This window comes from Corythoichthys intestinalis, chromosome 3, assembly GCF_030265065.1.
Source record: "Corythoichthys intestinalis isolate RoL2023-P3 chromosome 3, ASM3026506v1, whole genome shotgun sequence".
NCBI classification, from domain to species: Eukaryota; Metazoa; Chordata; class Actinopteri; order Syngnathiformes; family Syngnathidae; genus Corythoichthys; species Corythoichthys intestinalis.
The window spans coordinates 52,599,764-52,619,299 of record NC_080397.1 but is presented as its reverse complement, the minus strand read 5'-3'; the positions used below and the strand labels follow the sequence as shown (position 1 = coordinate 52,619,299).

The following is a 19,536-nucleotide window of genomic DNA, read 5'->3' as shown; positions in this document are numbered from 1 at the left end:
TAAAGTCGTAATCACGCAGACGAGTCACAAAGCGCTTCACACAACGAAATGCAAAATCAAAGTGAAAAATAAAACAAAGAAAAAAAAAACTTATTTAAAAATGAAAACACTAACACAAAGCTTTAAATACCTGTTTGTAAAGAGTCTACAGAGTCTAGGGAACACAGGCACAGATTGGGCTCATTTCATTTAAAATCAAAATGAATATGTGTAATAAGCGCTCTAATTTCCCTTGATAAATCCTGATTTTTTTTCTCTCCTGGAACCAGCAGGTGCATGTGTCTACTTGCATCCATCATTTTTTTGGGAGAAAAAAAATGTCAAAATTCTGAATTAGTCCCAAAATCATGAAATTCTAAGTGTGGCTAAAAGCATAAGTGGATTTTCAGGGGAGGCCAGGAGCAGGCCCCCATGGTGGCCGAAAATTGTCATTGCATGTAGCTGACTTACATCCTATACAATATATGTTTTTAAAATTTAGAATTTTCCGGAAAAATACTGTCTATAAAAGTTGTAAAGCAATAAAACAAAAAAATGAATGAAATGAACAAAAAGATATATTTTTATAATGGGTCAAAATGATTTTTCGAACAGACTATGTGACTAGCACCTTAGACAGTCATTTGTATGCTTAGCCAAAACCACCCGAGGACCGAAAAGGCAAGATGTATAGGCTATACGTTTTTTTTTTTTAAACGTAGCTTTCAAAAGTGACAACAACTACTGAGCAAGAACCAAGGATTGAAAATGTGGACCATGAAACGCTAGAGACCACCGTCAAAATGTTGAGCAGAGTTGCAATTTGCCCCACTAAAGACGCTAATTGTAAAACAGAGCCACCACCGGTGTCTTGCCAATGTAGTTACCCCCGTCAAAAATTGTGTCCCATGGCCGTGGAAGCGCGCACACACTCCTTGGGTGTGAGGGTTGTCGACTTAAATAATTAATTGAAGCCAGAAAAGAAGCACAGTTATATGTTTTGGACATCGACGTTTACTAAACTGGAAAAACTTCATACAGGACTTGAATTACAATAAGAACAGTTGTAGGTCATCCTACGAGTAAAACAGTGAAACATTGCCTTTTTACCGTTCAGTACTTATGTTACGGTATACGACAGAAAAAAAAGTTGTTCTTTTTGATGGATGTGCCATGTTTTAAAACCTCGTAGATAACTACATCACCAAAACATGGAAATCAAGCAAATAAGTGCAGTGCAGTGGCTCCACCCAGACTAGGGTAACTACACTGACACGTCATCCACTGATCTTGGCGAAAAGTATAGCCTAAGCAGCCTGATTTTAGAAGTCTTCTCAAGAATGATGGGAAACAAAAAATACTCATTTTCAACTTATTATAATAAACATTCTTGTAAGTTAATTTTTTTGCCCACACTGTGTTTTGGGGTCATCAACATATTGTGCCCTCCCCACCCCAAAAGTCTAACTCCGCCTATGCATTGCAGCCATCAAGCTGTCGCCACACACTTTCAGCAGGGCAGTTTCAGCAGAGCGGTATTTCCGAAAACCCTGACTGAAATCTCTCATAAATGCTATGCATTTCAAGTTGTCAGTTGTTTAGCAAGAACATTTTCTAACATTTTTTTTTTTTTTAAAATAAAAATGAGGTTGGATATTGGCTGAAAGTTCCTGAGTTCTATTGTATCCAGGCTGGGCTTTTCGAGCCATTGTTTTTTAAAAGAGCTGGGAAACACAATCAGACGTAAGGATTATCTTGAACAATTTGACCCATGGTTCGACTTGTCAATTTAGTTTTTATTTTCTTCTTTATTGCTCATTCAGCGACTGGTTTGCATTTTAATTTCAATCTACGGGTACTTGTTACAATGACAAAAACAGTCTATTCTATTCCATTATTATTCTAACACTATTATTCTAAGGCACTTTGAGAAGAGAACAAACATCAGAGCCATTTTAGAAGCTAACACTGCCATGTCATCAATTAATGTTCCTGACCTTATAAATGAAGAAAAACATAGTCCTTGCTATCTATTTCAGAGTCTGCAGGAGGAGGTGGGTAGAGTAGCCAAAAAATTTACTCAAGAGTAGTGTTACTTCAAAATATTATTAGTCAAGTAAAAGTGGTGATCCAAAAACTGTACAAGTATAAAAGTATTTGGTGAAAAGAACGAATACTCAAATACTGAGTGACATTGTAACTGATTAAGATGTTAGATTTTTTTTTAAACAATGGTATTTAAAAAAATCTATATGCAATGTTGTTATTATATCATAGATTTCATAATATATTGACGGGACACGGGGCGCGGGGCCAATTAATAGGGGACCTATCTCCGCCAAAGCTGACCGAGTGGAAACACAGACGAAGTGCTTTTTACGTTGAAAATTCTTGTGAATAAATGCTTAAAAACCTGAATTCTTTATAGATATGGATGTAAACCAGTCTCGATTCTTGGTTGAAAAACGGGCAGTTCGCATTTCTTTTGCGTAAATATGTCGAATGTGCTGCTAGTCTTTAAGCCACTGGGGCGCCACCTTCTCACCACAAAGAGCTTTTTACGTTGAAACTTCTTGTAAATAAATGCCTGAATCCCTGATTTCTTTATAAATATGAACGTAAAATAGTCTCGAGTCTTGGTTAAAAGCAAAAGAACCGGTAGTTAGCATTTCTTTTACGTAAATATTGAGAATTATGATGCCATTGCCGTAGCGGTTAATTTCTCCCATTGATTTTTTTCACAACGTTTCAAAATGCATGCATGGTATGAAAAATATAATAATTACCTTGGATCCTCGAAAAAATCACTCCTGAGACAATTCTTTCTGTTTGTATGCGGTACAGCTTTCGTACTTTTTCAACCTAAATCTGGCATTGGGTCGCTGCATATGGTTGAGAATAACTGCGACCGTCTTCGGCCAACTGAAGCGGAGTGTTGGACTTCCCCTACCAGAAGGCGTGGCGCAGTGTCTGGGGGGCATAGTGTCCCGTTGATATCATTATGAAGTCTATGATTTTACCGTACTATAACATATTACCGTAATTTTAATACCGAAAATTATTGTACCCGTTTATAACGCGCACCCTAATTTTAGCATCAATAAATAGAAGAATACAAGAAAACAGAGCTCCTGTACAGATACAGAAATGTCATTTTACTGACTGGTGAAACACAGCACAAACATAGCATATTGGTAGTTCAAAACATTACCATAAACTGACAATATTTACGGTAATAATATGATTTGACGACTTCTCCAACTTACCAGAATCTAGGAGAAAACAAAACAGATGTGACTTTTCTTTTAAAGGCTGCTGTATAACTTGCTCGTTTCATCATGATGAATAAATGTTTCTTCCATGGATTGATACGGTAAAATGAAAATGAGAACGTCAGTCAGAAATCCGAGAGAGCTCATCGCTGTCGACACGACAGTATCAATAAGAACTATTTTTATTTGGGTTTGAGTTTCCCGAGGGACAGATATAATTGACGGACACACACAGGAAGTCTGTGTTGTTACGTTTGTTATGGTCCGAGTTGCGGAGCTGCAATAAACGTTGACTCAAATGATTTCAAGAAACTAAATTCTGTGCTTTATGAAGAGTGAAAAAAGCAGACTTTAACACAGACGAAATCATTCGGCCGATCAGAGTGAAGCATTTCCGAAACAAAATGGTGACGTCACGTACCGTAATGGTCGGCAACGGATCGCCGCATACCTTTCTTCAACACAACGTGGCCGTGTTAATAATAAAAAAAAAAAATCGGTTTATATATACGTATATATATATAGACCCTACCCACCGACGTCACAGAATCACGTGCTCGCTGTATGGTTCCGCCCCCTTGTCCGTCATTTTGTGTCTGTATTATCAATGGTCTCAGTTGATCGAGCAATTTATAATGCATTTCATGGAAGACCCGGTGCTTTCGGATGCCGTAAACTCACTTGATGCGTTGCATAAAAGGCGTTATGTGGAAAAGCTTCAGTTCATCCATTCGCCAGATCCATATTTGATGCCTAAATCGATGTTTTTCGACCCGCTGTCTCCGCCGTATTTGCCTGACATCTGCTAGCTACCCTGATATCTGCTAGCTACCCTGATATCTGCTAGCTACCCTGATATGTACAACTATCTTGTCCACACAAAATCAGCCTATTCTCACGAAAGTTTGAAAAACTTTAAGAGCTTGGAGGCTTGTAAATACTTCGTTGCTGGTTGGGTGAAACAGGTCCTCGTCCACGAAAATTTGGCAGGAATCTATCTTGTGCTTGGAAAGGTGAGTTACGAAATTTTCAATTCAAAATCTTTTGTTATTGCTAACATCCACTGTCAAGTCTAATGTATTTCATGTCGTTTGTCAATGGAGTTAGGGCTTTTAATGTTTATATGGTTTAGCAATAGCACTCTCACTACATACATACGTGTATGTTGTCGGCGATTAGCCTAGCAATGATCTTAATTGTGGTTGTCAGCCCAAAACCCTCTAAATATATATTAAATGCATCTTACCAGATATAAAATGACTACTACATAATCTGTGGTAATCGTTTGGAGCCCAGTTTTCTTGTCGAATTGCAGCAGCCCATCTCGCTCTCTTCTCTCCGGGTCTCTCGGAATCCAGTAGAACTTCAAGTCTCTCCGTCTTCTCCGTCTATCTTCTCTGTTATTGCAACCGACCGCCACACACGCCTTCACCATTTTGATTATTAATGTTAACGAGCAGAAAAACACATCGTAAATAGGAGGAATGTACCGTAACAGGTAAACATGATGTGTTGACGGACAATTGGGCGGCACCAGTCAGGAGGAAGGAGTTGTGACGTCACGTGGGTAGGGTCTATATATATATGTATGTATATATATTTATATATATATATTTATATGTATATATATATATATATATTTATTTATATATTTATATATATATATATTAGGGCTGTCAAATGATTGACATTTTTAATCGAGTTAATTACAGCTTAAAAATTAATTAATCGTAATTAATCGTGATTCAAACCATCTATAAAATATGCCATATTTTTCTGTAAATTATTGTTGGAATCAGGGGCCGCATTAACCGAACATTTTCCGTCGTTGACCGGTTTTTTAAAACAGTGCCGGAAAAAACTGAAGTCCATCTGTCATTTTGACAGGTTGCAATTCACACCCCAGACCACAGGGTGGCGAGTGAGCATATTGAGTTTGAACATGAATTTATTTCTTCAGTTTAGTGATTTAGGAAAGAGATTAGATCTTTTGATTTGAAATCATTTCACTCATTAGCTGCTATTGACGACAGTATATGTTCAATCCATTTTAACTGGGAGCCAGTGGGAGGGCTGGCAGTGAATAAACAAATGTTGGTCTGGTGACAAACTACTGTAATTTAAATTCACAGCAGAAGGATGAAAAGAGCCATATGACTAGACATCTATCATTGTCAATAGCAATGAAAGTCATTGAACCTAAAAGGCAAAAATGTTGTTTAATTTACAAATAGTTAGCTATATTTTGAGACAAATGTATGACTTCCTAAAAAACATCTGTTGCCTTACCCTGTCACCATTTTCATGGTGTGAAGCAGAGCCTGGTCCATCAAACGGAGGTGGACGTGGCTGGGTTGAAGCCAACGCAGCAGCATCGGGATCATCATCAGGCGATGAGTTGTTTTCTGTCAAAGCAGATATTGGACTTACAATATTGCAATGCAGGAATTAAACGGAAATACGTTTTATCAATGTGCATTCAGCAGCTGCGGACAACACTGCCACAGCATACAAATGTCAACCAATGCTTAATTGGAAGTTACATTTTACTTTTTTTTTTCATGAGGGAAATGAAAAAAAGTTCATATTTAATGTTACTGTACTTATTCAATGCACAATTCAACATGATGCTTTCAATATTTTGGATTTTAACAGAGGCACAACATTACCGCTACGTATTTGTACGACTTTTCCTGTAGTAACAAATTTGTCTTTTTTCTCGTAGTAACAGTTCATATTTTTTCTTTAAGCTAATGTATCTGAATAAACTGCAACTTACTTTACGTAGCGCTTTGCCTCTGGAAATCCTTCATATTTTGGCTCATCTACATCAAGTCATTATCAATAGAATGATTTATAAGCTACCAACACCTAGTTATAGCTCCCAACTACATAGTAGCTTTACGACGTAAGTGACGTAATAGCGAATTGGAATAATATTGTGGGTTTAGGGTTAGGGCCCCCCCCTAAACTCCGGTTATGTGTAAAATGACATCATATGCCTAAAAAATAGGTGAGACCTCCGTTTAAGTAGATACACATTTTTAAATGACAGTTATGTAATTACATTGCTAGCACTGATCTAACCTGCGCCATGTGTGGAAAAAGTTGAAGCGTATACAGTAAGAATGTGACAATATCTCGATACAGCAATATATCGCGATATTTTGCAACCCGATTGGTTATCGATATGCTCCCGCCAAGTATCGATACTTTTATTTGACATATTGGCCATACAATGGAGTATGAAAGTTGTGAACTGCTCTATGTTTATTGAGCAATTCCTTGGCGGCCCACTCGGGGCGCTCATGAGTGGCGGTGAAGGTAAAGTGCACATAAGTCGTCTAGAGAAGAAGAGACGAAGGTCCAAGTGGGTTGAAAAAAAATTAAAAAGCTCCGTGAGAACGGTGGAGGAAAAAGTGAGAAAATATTGCTACAAATCACACATGTGGACACACTTTAGATTTTACACCAACAAGAAAGTTCTTTGCTGCTTCGCTTTCATCACTTGAGGTAAGAAAGTTTTGCAATGTAATTGACTTTTTAATTTACACGTATTATTTTGATGACATTTGGTGTTGAATGATATAAAATAAACCAGGACCCTAAATTCGATGAAAAGGAATATCGAACAAGCCTCCATGAATTTGTTGATTTATTTGCGTACCACTTTCCATCTAGTTTACTACACAAACTGTTATCACTACTATTTTGATACAATAAGCTATAAAAATGGTTTGAATAGCTTCCAAGATATATAAGGGGATGTGCATGATAATTAATGTAGCCTACGTATTAAAAATAGGTAATTATTGCATTTTTAATTTCTATACATTTAATTCATATTTTTTTAATCTACTCAATACTTCCAACACAAACACACAAAAAATCAGGATTTAAACTCAAAAGCTATTAAGTAGCTAATATTTTTTGTTTTATTTTGTTGTTTTTAAGGTGAGGAAGAATGCGACTGACCGATTGCGACATCTCAAATGGTGAAGCAGATTGGGGAAGTGCTCAAACCAATGCTTTTGGCAACAAAGGTCATATATGAAGAAAAGACCTACCAATTTTATCATTGCCCTACTCCAAGCTCAACTGCTGACAGACACCTAAAGCTCTGTTAATTATTTTTTTTTAAAAGATTTAAAACTTTAAAGAAATTAAGGGTGCCATTCATCATGATCTCTCCAAGAGATATCAGTGGTTGTGGTGTGTTTCCCCTATATGTGCAGGTACACAATTTGCAGTAGATGTATATTTTACAGCAATGTTGCACAAACAAGGCGTCACTGTTTAATAAATAACTTAAACAGTATTTTTTTTCGATTTTGAAATATCTTTTTTTTTTTTTTTCCGTTTCAACAGTTGTATCGTAGAATATCATGTATCAAATTTCTGACCAGTACATCGATAATCGCTGTATCGTGATATAATTGTTATCGTGAGACTTGTATCGCGAATTGTATCGTATCGTGAGGTTCCCTGAGGTTCCCACTCCTAGTATACTGCGCAAAATCTTTCTTCAGTCTTCGAGTTACCTTGTTTTACCCCTTGGCCATGTTTTCAATTTTATTTAGGTTAATTTATTTTACTTTAAAAGTGCCTGAGCAGCAATTGAATGCTTTAAGATTCACTAGGATTTAAGTTTATTGAAAACAATTTACTGTATATTATTTGAATTGTATTTTTGTTTGTTTGTTAAAATTGTATTAACATTTTTTTGTATTAATTGTCAATCCCCAAAACATGTTGGTCCGCCTGTGGGCTTCTTTACCACCAGGCTTTGCAAGTTTTCTGGGGGAAAACCCTTTTGAGTATTATGTTACAGTGGTCTATGTACAGTGGTACAATGGTCAATACATACCATGGCCATCAGAGTCTTGGGGTTCTCCATCTGGGGTATTGAACAAGTGGAGAGTTTCCATGTTGAGAGCGCACACACCCCTCATCAAGGCTTTTCTCATACACACTTCTCGACGGTCTCGTTCAAGCTGCAGTCTCTTGACCTCTGCTTGCGCAGTCTCAAGAGATTCACTGTACTCTGCAGCCACCTAACATAAAACAAGAATGGACAGTCACAGCTTTATGAAGATGACACACTAGGTTAGCTAGATATACACTCTTTGGCCACTTTAACAGCACACCTGTCCAATAGCTTGTTAACTAGAGGTGCAACAATTCGTCCATTAATCGACGACTAATCGATTAGCAAATTAATCGACAACTATTTTGATATCCAATTAATCGTTTAGGACGGGGGTCGGCAACCCATGTTGTGAGGGACGCATGCGGCTTTTTAGCGCTGCCCTAGCGGCTCCCTGGAGCATTTTCATAAATGGTTGAAAATGGAAAAAATGGTTGAGGGAAATATATTTTTTGCTTTGATATGGTTTCTGCAGGAGAACAAAAATGATACAAACATTCTTAGGCGGAAAACACAGACAAGACTGAAAAAGCAGTTTATGCTCTTGCACTCCTCTTTAAAAGAAACTGCTGTATTTTAAGCCAAAAAGAACTGCTGTGTTTGATAGAACATTATGTCTATATGCTGCCATAGCAGATTCATGCCGCTTTAAGCCCCCCAAAATATTTTTAATTTGTCCGTTTTACCCTGGAACCCCCCGTTTACAGACGTCGCGCAACCGCTATTGTTTCAACCCAGCCATAAAACGAAAGTAATTATATTTCTTATTCAAAATGTCTCATTTTTAGCTTAGAGTCATTAATTGATGTGTAATATTTTCTTTAAAAAAAAAAAAAAAAACGACTTAAAAAAATTATTCACTCGCATATTTTAAACTTTTAAACAAATGACGTCACAATCAAAAAAATGGTGTCTGTAAAAAAGTCACGGATATCTACCTCATAACTATCGCTTAATTGTATTTTTTTTGTTACTGTCGCATTTTCTCTGATATGTTAGATGATAAATAATCGGTCCAAACAAAGAAAAATTGAAAAAAGAAAATGTTTAAAAGGTTAAATATATGAAAAAGAAAATCTCGACTACTCCTTGATGTCTGCGATTTCTGCATCGTGATCCTTGTTATATTACCGTGTTTTACCCATAAAATCTCAAATAAATCCAGCTGTGGCCATTCACAGCTGTGTCTTGACACTCAGTTATACATGCTACATGGAGTTTTTGGATCGAAACGAGGTAAGTATTAGAGGTGGGAATCTTTCGGCACCTAACGATTCGATTACGATTACGATTCAGAGACTCCGATTCGATTATAAATCGATTATTAATGCCCCCCTAACCCCTTTTTTATTTTTTTAAAATTTTTTTTATGTTTTGTATATTTGTTCCAAAATTGTTCAAAAATCATCTCAGGCTTAATAAACCAAACTACTATTTTAGTATCAAGTTACCGGTTAAAAACGGTAAATAAAATACTCAAGTCCCCATTCTGTATCAGTAGCTTTAAACTACATTCAATTCATTTAATGTTGTGAATCAACCGTTACAGTTGTTAAAATTGCGCCCGTTGTTCCATAATTTCCCTCATGTCTACTTTCGACATGTGAAAGTTTTAAAACTGTTTCATCATGTAAAGATGGATTCAAGTCAAGATTTTGCCGATTTAGGGGTATTTTAGATAAAAAGTAATTAGGTTCTCTACGACAGAGCCTTCTAGAGAAGTCTACTGCTTTAAGATGGCGCCTGTTTACTAGCGCGGGAAAGTCTGTCATTCACATCTAGTCTAGATATATGTGATATCTACGATAGCCGTATGTTTGTAGCAACTAGCAACTGGACGCTGTTTGTAGCAGCTGACGGCTGCAGTCAGGTATTATTGTTTTTTTTTTTTTTTTACCTAGCGGCATTAGCTGCACATGATATTTACTCTCGGTCCATCCTCACTGCGCCCCGAAGACCGCGCTGACTGCGTTTTATTTCCGCTTTACCTGGTATAATTCAATAATCGGAATTTGGATGTTTGTGAATCGTTCTCGAATCTTCCACGGCCGAATCGCGAATAATCTAAGAATCGGAAATTTTGCACGCGTTAAAGTCATGGCGTCTGTAATTCTGCTCTCGCGTGCTCTCACCTCCAGGTAGGGTTTTGCTGTTTAAAAAAAAACCAACAATTTTTTAAATGCCCTCTTGTTCAAAAATTTTCTTCCCCCAGAAAATTGAGATTTTAAGTTTTCCAATGAGTTATCACACATGCATATCAGACAATTTTGAAATTTGGCCAAATTGGGGGTCTCAGAGCGGAACTTCAAGTTACCTGAGTGTTTTCCGCCATATGTTTTTTTCGTCTTCGTTGGGCATTTTATGGCTGGTGCGACTTATACTCAGGTGCCACTTATAGTCCGAAAAATACGGTACATCACGGATGTGACTGATAAAGTGGCTGGTGAGTGTAAGACTGTAACAATAATTCAATGATATCATTCTGATCATAATGTGAACTGTAAATAGCAGTATAACAAAAATAATTTTTGTTAGTACTGTGATCCCTCGTTTTTCGCGTTTAACTCCCAAGAACTTTTTAAAAAAAAAAAAAAAAAAAGGTATGCTTGGTGCATAGTAATTCTCTTGAGTAATATACCAACCGCCTTTATCTGCGTCTCATAATTTTCTGAAAGGTGGGTGCACACTTCCTCAGCTCTTTTACGGCATGCCTCTTCCATCCTGTCCTTCCACTCTTTCTTAATGAGGTGGTACCATGCTAACCACACCTTCTTCTTCAAACGCAAATTGAAGTGCTGCTGTGCTACCCGGCAAGATTGGGCCTGAAAAAGAAATCACAATACAGTACCGCAAACAAACATGACCACAATTTATTCCGGCTGACATCTTAAATTTTCCTCTAACAACCATAGTCTGGCCTAATTTGGAGCATAGACTTCACTATCAGTTGATGGGAAACGGGTCGCGGGGCCTATTTTCAAAAACTTAAACTTCCTTGGTTTTCATAATGCTCTCTGCACTTTAAACAGAAACCTGAGACTATCACAGAGCAGGTGCATTTATACGGAGACTTGATTACACACATTTGGATTCTATTTATCATCATCGGTCATTTAGGACAACATTGGATCATTCAGAGATCCTCACTGAACTTCCGGAGTAAGTTTGCTGCACTGAAAGTAAAGGGGCCGAATAATATTGCACGCCCCACTTTTCAGTTTTTTATTTGTTAAAAAAGTTTAAATTATCCAACAAATGTTGTTCCACTTCACGATTGTGTCCCACTTGTTGTTGATTCTTGACAAAAAAATTAAATTTCATATGTTTATGTTTGAAGCCTGAAATGTGGCAAAAGGTTGCAAGATTCAAGGGGGCCGAATACTTTTGCAAGGCACTGTAAATGCGTAAATCCCAGAATTTCTATAGATATGAACGTAAAACAGTCTAGATTCAGCAAAAGCAAAGCAAAAAAACGGGCAATTATCATTCATTTTGCATAAATATTTCAAGTTAAAGGTACGCAATTTTTCCCCATTCATTTCATTTTTTTCACAACATTTCAAAGTGCATGCATGGTGCTATTTTGGACAATAATTACTTTGAATCCTTGACCAAATCACTCTTGGGACACTCCTGCCTGCTTGCATGCACTAAAACATTCATCCTGTTTCTAACTGAAACCGCAAACGCAGCGTGTTTGAGTTTATCGCAGTGAAAGCTGGCACGACACTCTGCCTGGCCCAGCCCCCTTAGGGAAGCCATGGCACAATGTCTGTAGGAGCCGACTCATGAACTGATGGTGAAGTCTATGTTTGGAGATATATTTAAATTGCAAAACAAAGAAAATGGTGAATAATAATTCTAATTACTACTTTTTGGCAATAGTTTTGTCAGTTTCATGTGTCATTTCCACATAGAAGACACACATTAAGTCAGATTGCGCTGGACAGGGCTGTAATTGTCTTTCATTAAGAAGCTATTAGCTTCAACTCAACAAAAGGGCGTGAATATGAATGGTTCTAAAGAGAAGAAAGCAGTTTCAATCGCTGGCAATATTAACATTTTCAAATAAATGTTATTTGTACACGAAAAAATATGTGGTCCGGTGGGTGTTGTGTTGTGCACAAACAAATCACTTGGCAATATAAAATAAGGCATTTACGTCTTCTTTAGCCTCAATGTATTGAATTCTCCAGTGCGTGAAGGTCCTCATCTTGTCAATTTTTTGTCTTTGTCTGTCCATCACCGCAGATAGATTACTAATCATCTGAAAGAGGGGACATGACAAATAATCAGCCCAGATATGCGTTGTTCATCCTTTTCGTATAATAACTAAACAAACACAAGCTTTGAAGAAAATAGTACACAATGGTGACGCTTATAAACAAAGTTCAGTTTGGTCACCTCATCCTTTTTCCTGTTAGAATTCTCAGAGGCTTTCAGCAGGTCCTTCAGGTTGTCGATCTTCGACTTAAAGGCCTCAGTCTGGGATATAAAAAACTCTCTTTCCTTCTGCAACTCTCGCCTGTGTTGCTCTATAAAGGCCACCCTCCACTTCCTCAACTCTCTCAGAATATTGGTCTGATTGACAGAGAAGGTGAGATAAGTATTATCATCGGTACCAATGATGTAAACCAGGGATCTTCAATCATTGGGCCGGGGACCGGTCCCGGTCCCTGGCGCATTTGCTAGTGGGCCGCAGAGACATAATAAAGAATTTGTTAACGACTGCAATCTGGCCTGTGCCGCTTGACACATCAAAATGCCTGTCTACTCTAGTAACTAAACCAAGTAAAGATTTGTGTACATCGCCCTCTAGTGGTTGGCCGCCATTACTGGGGTGTTTGCCCACCTATAGCAGCCCAGCGTTAGTCAGTGTAAACAGTAACATTAGCTGCTGTTGGCTGTGTGCGTCACACCTCAGCAACGGTGGACATGGTACTTCCGGTCGTTTTGCTCGGATTAGCTATCTATGTGCGCTTATCATTCATTCACTTTGAAGGCAACATTCATATTGGCTCAAAACCCATGTCAATATTACCGGCTAACTGATTTATATCAGACAACTCTATGTAAAAAAAAAAAAAAGTTTATTTTACCAACCATTTTACATTTTGTTTAAGGGCTTTTAAGGCCTGAATTTGGACAAAATCCATTGAAAGCAACACTTGGTATCTTTGCAGTTTTGGTAGATTTTAGCGGCGCCGGTGGGCAAAAGTGATCGTGTTTTGCCTTAAGGAAGACTGTTTCCCATGAGGACCAGCGCTGCGTTTCCCTTGAGGACCAGCGCACACCTGCATAGTCTCGTATTATCATGATGGTCGCCTGAAGATGGATTAGACAACATTTCTGTTTCCAGTGGCTGTGTGAAGGATGAAAAGTAATAAATCCATTTGTGGCTAAACAATAGTATATGACGGTTAGCAACCGTGTTAAGCTTCTGCAGCAGACCTGCACCGTCAAGGCAGACCCGATTTACGACCCTCAGCTGTCGTGCACGTCAAGAAAATCTTGACTTGTGCAGCGTCAGCGCATGGTGACGTGGCGCAAATGGACTGTGATTGGTCCGCTCAGACTGTTTTCAAACATTGTTTCGCTAACTGCACGCAAAAATGGACCAAGCAGACCGAAGTATCATAGAAGAGCAAGTCTCGTCAAGACATTATAAAGATTGCCAAATGGCAAGGTCTGCTATTGCATAAAAAAAATGAAAGAACCACTGAGACAAGTATGTGTGTGTTGGGAATCGAGTGGCCTCACGAAGCGGTGACCCAGTCGGCCAAAAACTGCCAGCTTTTTATCACTTTATGTCATATTTTTGGTTGGTGCACTTCCTCATTGAGTGTGTGCATATGTTTGCTGTGAGTCTGACTTATTTACATGTCACACTTCAAGTATATGAAGAATAAAGCACAGGATTGGTGTCAAAACAGTTGTTTTGATGTTTAATTTTCAACAAGAGACAGTTTACACACTTGATACATCATCACTGATTGAGAATGCCACGGTGCTTTTATAATAACGTGTTTACCATTGAGGCTTCCAACGCAGTTTAGGAATTTCCATAGCCTCTAGAAATCTGCTATGGCTGGTTGTAGCACAGAGCAAAAAAATTGGGCTAGAAGGCCGTTCAAAATTCTTTGCAGACGTCGGACGAAACGCTGGACACAGTGCTCGACGCCAGTTTGAAGCTAGCCGCCACAGCTTTCTGGCTTCCACCCGAGGCTAGAAGTTTCTCCGTTGGCACTGTGTAACCAGAAGAAAACTAGAGGAAGTCGACAACAGTCCCCCAAAACCCTACAAACACAACGCCACACCCCTCTAGTTGCTTGGCGGTGAATTACAGAAGAACGCGTTCCCTTGCCGCAGAACTATCGAATGCTCATTGACGCCATAGTCGCTTCGCAGTCACCGCAACGTAGAAGCGTAAAGCCTGAGTTATGCTCCCGCGTTGCGGTGACCGCGCAGCGACTACGGCGTCATTCGACGGTTCTCCGGCCAGGTGACGCGTTGATCTGTATTTCACCGCCAAGCCACTAGAGGGGTGTGGCGTTATGTTTGTACTAGGGCTGTCAAACGATTAAAATTTTTAATCGAGTTAATTACAGCTTAAAAATTAATTAATCGTAATTAATCGCAATTCAAACCATGTATAAATTATGCCATATTTTTCTGTAAATTATTGTTGGAATGGAAAGACGGATATATACATTCAATATACAGTATATAAGTACTGTATTTGTTTATTATAACAATAAATCAACAAGATGGCATTAACATTATTGACATTCTCCTAAAGTGATCCATGGAAAGAAAGACCTGTCGTTCTTAAAAGATAAATGTTAGTACAAGCTATAGAAATTTAATATTAAAACCCCTCTTAATGTTTTCATTTTATTAAAATTTGTAAAATTTTCAATCAAAAAATAAACTAGTAGCTCGCCATTGTTGATGTCAATAATTACACCATGCTCACTCATGGTACTAACCCATAAAATCAGTTGGACCCAAGTGCCAGCAGAGGACGCCAAACACCAAAAAACAAGTAACAAGCGGGCATTACACTGTACTGTCATTTTAATCTGTTTGAGCGGGGCATGTGCGTTAATTGCGTCAAATATTTTAACGAGATTAATTTTAAAAATTAATTACCGCCCGTTAACGCGATAATTTTGACAGCCCTAGTTTGTACGGTTTTGGGGCATGCTTGTTGACTTCCTCTTGTCTAGTTTAATGGAGAAAAAACAAACAATGCAGGATGGAACGCTTGAATGTGGATCTTCAGCTCATCAACATTGAATAAATGTTGATCATACAAATGTTGAAAAGCAGGCGACACAGAACACAGTTTCGAGCCGGTCTGTCCAACTTTTGATGCCGCATACCAGCTAGCTGTGGTGGCTAGCTTCAAACTGGCGTCGAGCACTGCGTCAAGCGTTTTGACCGAGGTCTGCAAAGCCCTCCAGCCCGATTTGTTTGCAGTGTCCTACAACCAGCCAGTGGGAAGCTATAGCAGATTTTTGGTGTCTATGGAAATTCCCAAACTGCGTTGGAAGCCTTGATGTTAACGTTATCATAAAAGCACCGAGGCACTCTCAATCAGTCATGATGTATCGTGTGTGAACTGTCTGTTGTTGAAAATTAAAACATCAAAACAACTCTTTTGACACCAAACCTGTGCTTTATTCTTCATATACTTGACTTGTGACATGTAAATAAGTCACAGACTCACAGCAAACATATGTACACAATAAATGATGAAGTGCACCAACAAAAAAATACGACAAAGTGATAAAAAGCTGGCAGTTTTTGGCCGACTGGGTCACCGCTTTGTGAGGCCACTCGATTCTGAACACACACATACTTGTCTCGTGGTTCTTCCATTTTTTATTCAATCGCTGGCTGACCTCCAGCCCCGTATTTTTAGCAATCTCCTCCCACGAATTGCTTGCCATTTGGCAATCTTCATAATGTCTTGACGAGACATTGTAGAAGTTGTCGTACTTGCTCCTCGTTGATACTCTCGTCGGCTTGGTCCATTTTTGCGTGTAGAAAAAATCATGTTTGTCAATGCCGGTGATTTCACGCTGAACCGGAAACAACAGTCTGAGCTGACCAATCACAGTCCATTTCCACCACGTCACACACGTTGACGCGAAGTCAGAAAAAAAGGAAGGAGCCAGGGAGGCTACGGCGTAGGGTCGTAAATCGGGTCTTCCTTGACGGCGCAGGTCTAATGCGGAAGCATAACTCGGCCTTAACTCAGGCTTTAGTGTGGCTTAACCGCCCCACCCCACCCAAACTCGTTAGCGCTGGTTTTGTGTGTGTGTGTGAGTGGGGGCGGGGGGCTCAAGTAAATTAGTGCCTGTGAAAGCGATAGACCTCTCAAGACATAAAAGAGGTGTCATTCAACTAGTTGTCAGTCGACATAACACAAATGTTATGAAAATATTTTTTTAAGGTTGAAAAGTTACCTAGTGTTGCTTTAATGACTTTTAATACTTTTTAATGACCCGCATAAACCATGAAATAAATCAATCCACAATATGACTTAGACATTTGTTATTTATACGGGGCACACCACAAGAGGGTTCACAGGCCAAACCCCAAATATAAAGTATAGCTCCAAAGTGGTATAGTTGTACACATAGGCGGATCTACTATTCAGGTGAAGTAGGCGATCGCCTTAGGCCCCCAACCAGTAGGGGGCCCCCAAACAGCTGGCCTTGCTCCAACGAGCAAGGGCTTGGGCCACCGGAGCCAGCAGCACCCCCAACTATTCGTCGTGTATAATCATGTCAGTATACCAAACAAACAAATAACAAAACAAACAAAAAAAGCCATTTGAATGCTGCATTTATATTATCCCCCCCCCCCCCCACACACGCACTACAATGGACTGTTCCACGACGACGGACTGAGTACCAGTCGCTTAGCTTCATTTACCGCCGCTTAGCTCCGTTTAGCTCCGCTTAGCTGTTCGTTAGCTTCACATAGCTCTCCTGCGTTTTTCATGCCACTAAGCTCGCTATTTTTACAGCTCACTTGCTACTATGCACGTCGGCTATCGTTTATTTCGAAAACATGAGCGAAAGTGCTCTCAATGAGAACCAAAGTGCAGTGAGGGAGAAGTTAAGAACAGGCCGCTAATGCCTCTTTCAACTTTCTTCTTCTTCACACTGAACATAAAATACATGACTGCACACCCTGTGGCGAAACAATGCAGTACAGTTCCAATCAGTCATACAATAACACCCAACAGCTTGTTAACAGCATTTGCTAACGAATTTTCCCCAAAAAATCTATTAGTGACACCACAAGCAATGATGAAGAATGATTTTTTTATGGAGTGTAAAGCTTTCAGTTAGCGGTTTAGCGAACGTACCTCCGGTGAACATTTCAAAATAAAAGCACGTCATGTTCGTCATTTAAATAACGATTTCTGGAGTTAATCCCACATACTTCAAAATTAATATTATAATATGTAGAGGAAATACGACAGAATACAGATTGTACACTAAGAATAGCTTTCAAATGACGCTCTTTATGACAAATATGATTGGCAATGAATAATTATAATTATTATACTACTATTATATATAGTAGTATACTATAATAATAATGCTAGAATTTAAGAATTGTTTTGAATAATGTTGAAAAGGCAAAGTCAGTGTTCTGAATCTGTTTACTTTCCATTCTTTTGCACTAGTAAATGCTATCAACATTCAACCTCATTGTTTATTTGTGATTAATTATTGTTATTTACATGATTATTTGTATTTTAATAAAGAATTTAAGTGTTCCAAAATGGTTTTGTGAATTAATAAGCGTCAACAAAAATTTAATTGCTAAATTGGTAAAAAAAAAGAAAATTATTAGATTAGTCGACTAATCATAAAAGTAGTCGGCTGACTAATCAGGAGAAAATTTGTCGTTTAGGACAGCCCTAGTGTACCGGAACGTATTTCCACCACACCCTTCTCACCTTTTTAACCCCTGACCCATGAAGAGGGCCCCTGAATATGTTCGCCTTAGGCCCCAAAATTGCCAAGTCTGCCACTGGTTGTACAATTTAGAATTTGAAATTAACTTGGTTCAGTGTGGAGTTTGCATGTTCTGTCAGTGCCTATCTAACACAATACAGTACATACAGTGCCTTGCAAAAGTATTCGGCCCCCTTGAATCTTGCAACCTTTCGCCACATTTCAGGCTTCAAACATAAAGATATGGAATTTAATTTTTTTGTCAAGAATCAACAAGAAGTGGGACACAATCGTGAAGTGGAACAACATTTATTGGATAATTTAAACTTTTTTAACAAATAAAAAACTGAAAAGTGGGGCGTGCAATATTATTCGGCCCCTTTACTTTCAGTGCAGCAAACTCACTCCAGAAGTTCAGTGAGGATCTCTGAATGATCCAATGTTGTCCTAAATGACCGATGATGATAAATAGAATCCAACTGTGTGTAATCAAGTCTCCGTATAAATGCACCTGCTCTGTGATAGTCTCAGGGTTCTGTTTAAAGTGCAGAGAGCATTATGAAAACCAAGGAACACACCAGGCAGGTCCGAGATACTGTTGTGGAGAAGTTTAAAGCCGGATTGGGATACAAAAAGATTTCCCAAGCTTTAAACATCTCAAGGAGCACTGTGCAAGCCATCATATTGAAATGGAAGGAGCATCAGACCACTGCAAATCTACCAAGACCCGGCCGTCCTTCCAAACTTTCTTCTCAAACAAGGAGAAAACTGATCAGAGATGCAGCCAAGAGGCCCATGATCTCTCTGGATGAACTGCAGAGATCTACAGCTGAGGTGGGAGAGTCTGTCCATAGGACAACAATCAGTCGTACACTGCACAAATCCATAAAAAGTCTCGTTTAAAGTTTGCCACAAGCCACCTGGGAGACACACCAAACATGTGGAAGAAGGTGCTCTGGTCAGATGAAACCAAAATTGAACTTTTTGGCCACAATGCAAAACGATATGTTTGGCGTAAAAGCAACACAGCTCATCACCCTGAACACACCATCCCCACTGTCAAACATGGTGGTGGCAGCATCATGGTTTGGGCCTGCTTTTCTTCAGCAGGGACAGGGAAGATGGTCAAAATTGACGGGAAGATGGATGCAGCCAAATACAGGAACATTCTGGAAGAAAACCTGTTGGTATCTGCACAAGACCTGAGACTGGGACGGAGATTTATCTTCCAACAGGACAATGATCCAAAACATAAAGCCAAATCTACAATGGAATGTTTCAAAAATAAACGTATCCAGGTGTTAGAATGGCCAAGTCAAAGTCCAGACCTGAATCCAATCGAGAATCTGTGGAAAGAGCTGAAGACAGCTGTTCA

At 38.9% G+C, this 19,536-nt stretch overlaps 1 protein-coding gene across 5 annotated transcripts in view; it reads right to left on the bottom strand.

The window, feature by feature from the left end:
* Nucleotides 1–19,536, bottom strand: part of poc5 (POC5 centriolar protein homolog (Chlamydomonas)) — a 43,378-nt gene that overhangs the window by 18,893 nt on the left and 4,949 nt on the right. For all 5 annotated transcript variants that reach the window (XM_057831264.1, XM_057831267.1, XM_057831266.1 and 2 more), the window contains 5 exons: nt 12,583–12,759; nt 12,341–12,445; nt 10,821–11,000; nt 8,119–8,305; nt 5,541–5,656 (listed from right to left, as the gene is read on the bottom strand). In XM_057831264.1, coding sequence (XP_057687247.1) covers nt 5,541–5,656; nt 8,119–8,305; nt 10,821–11,000; nt 12,341–12,445; nt 12,583–12,759 — 765 coding nt within the window. The remainder of the gene's footprint in view (nt 1–5,540; nt 5,657–8,118; nt 8,306–10,820; nt 11,001–12,340; nt 12,446–12,582; nt 12,760–19,536) is intronic.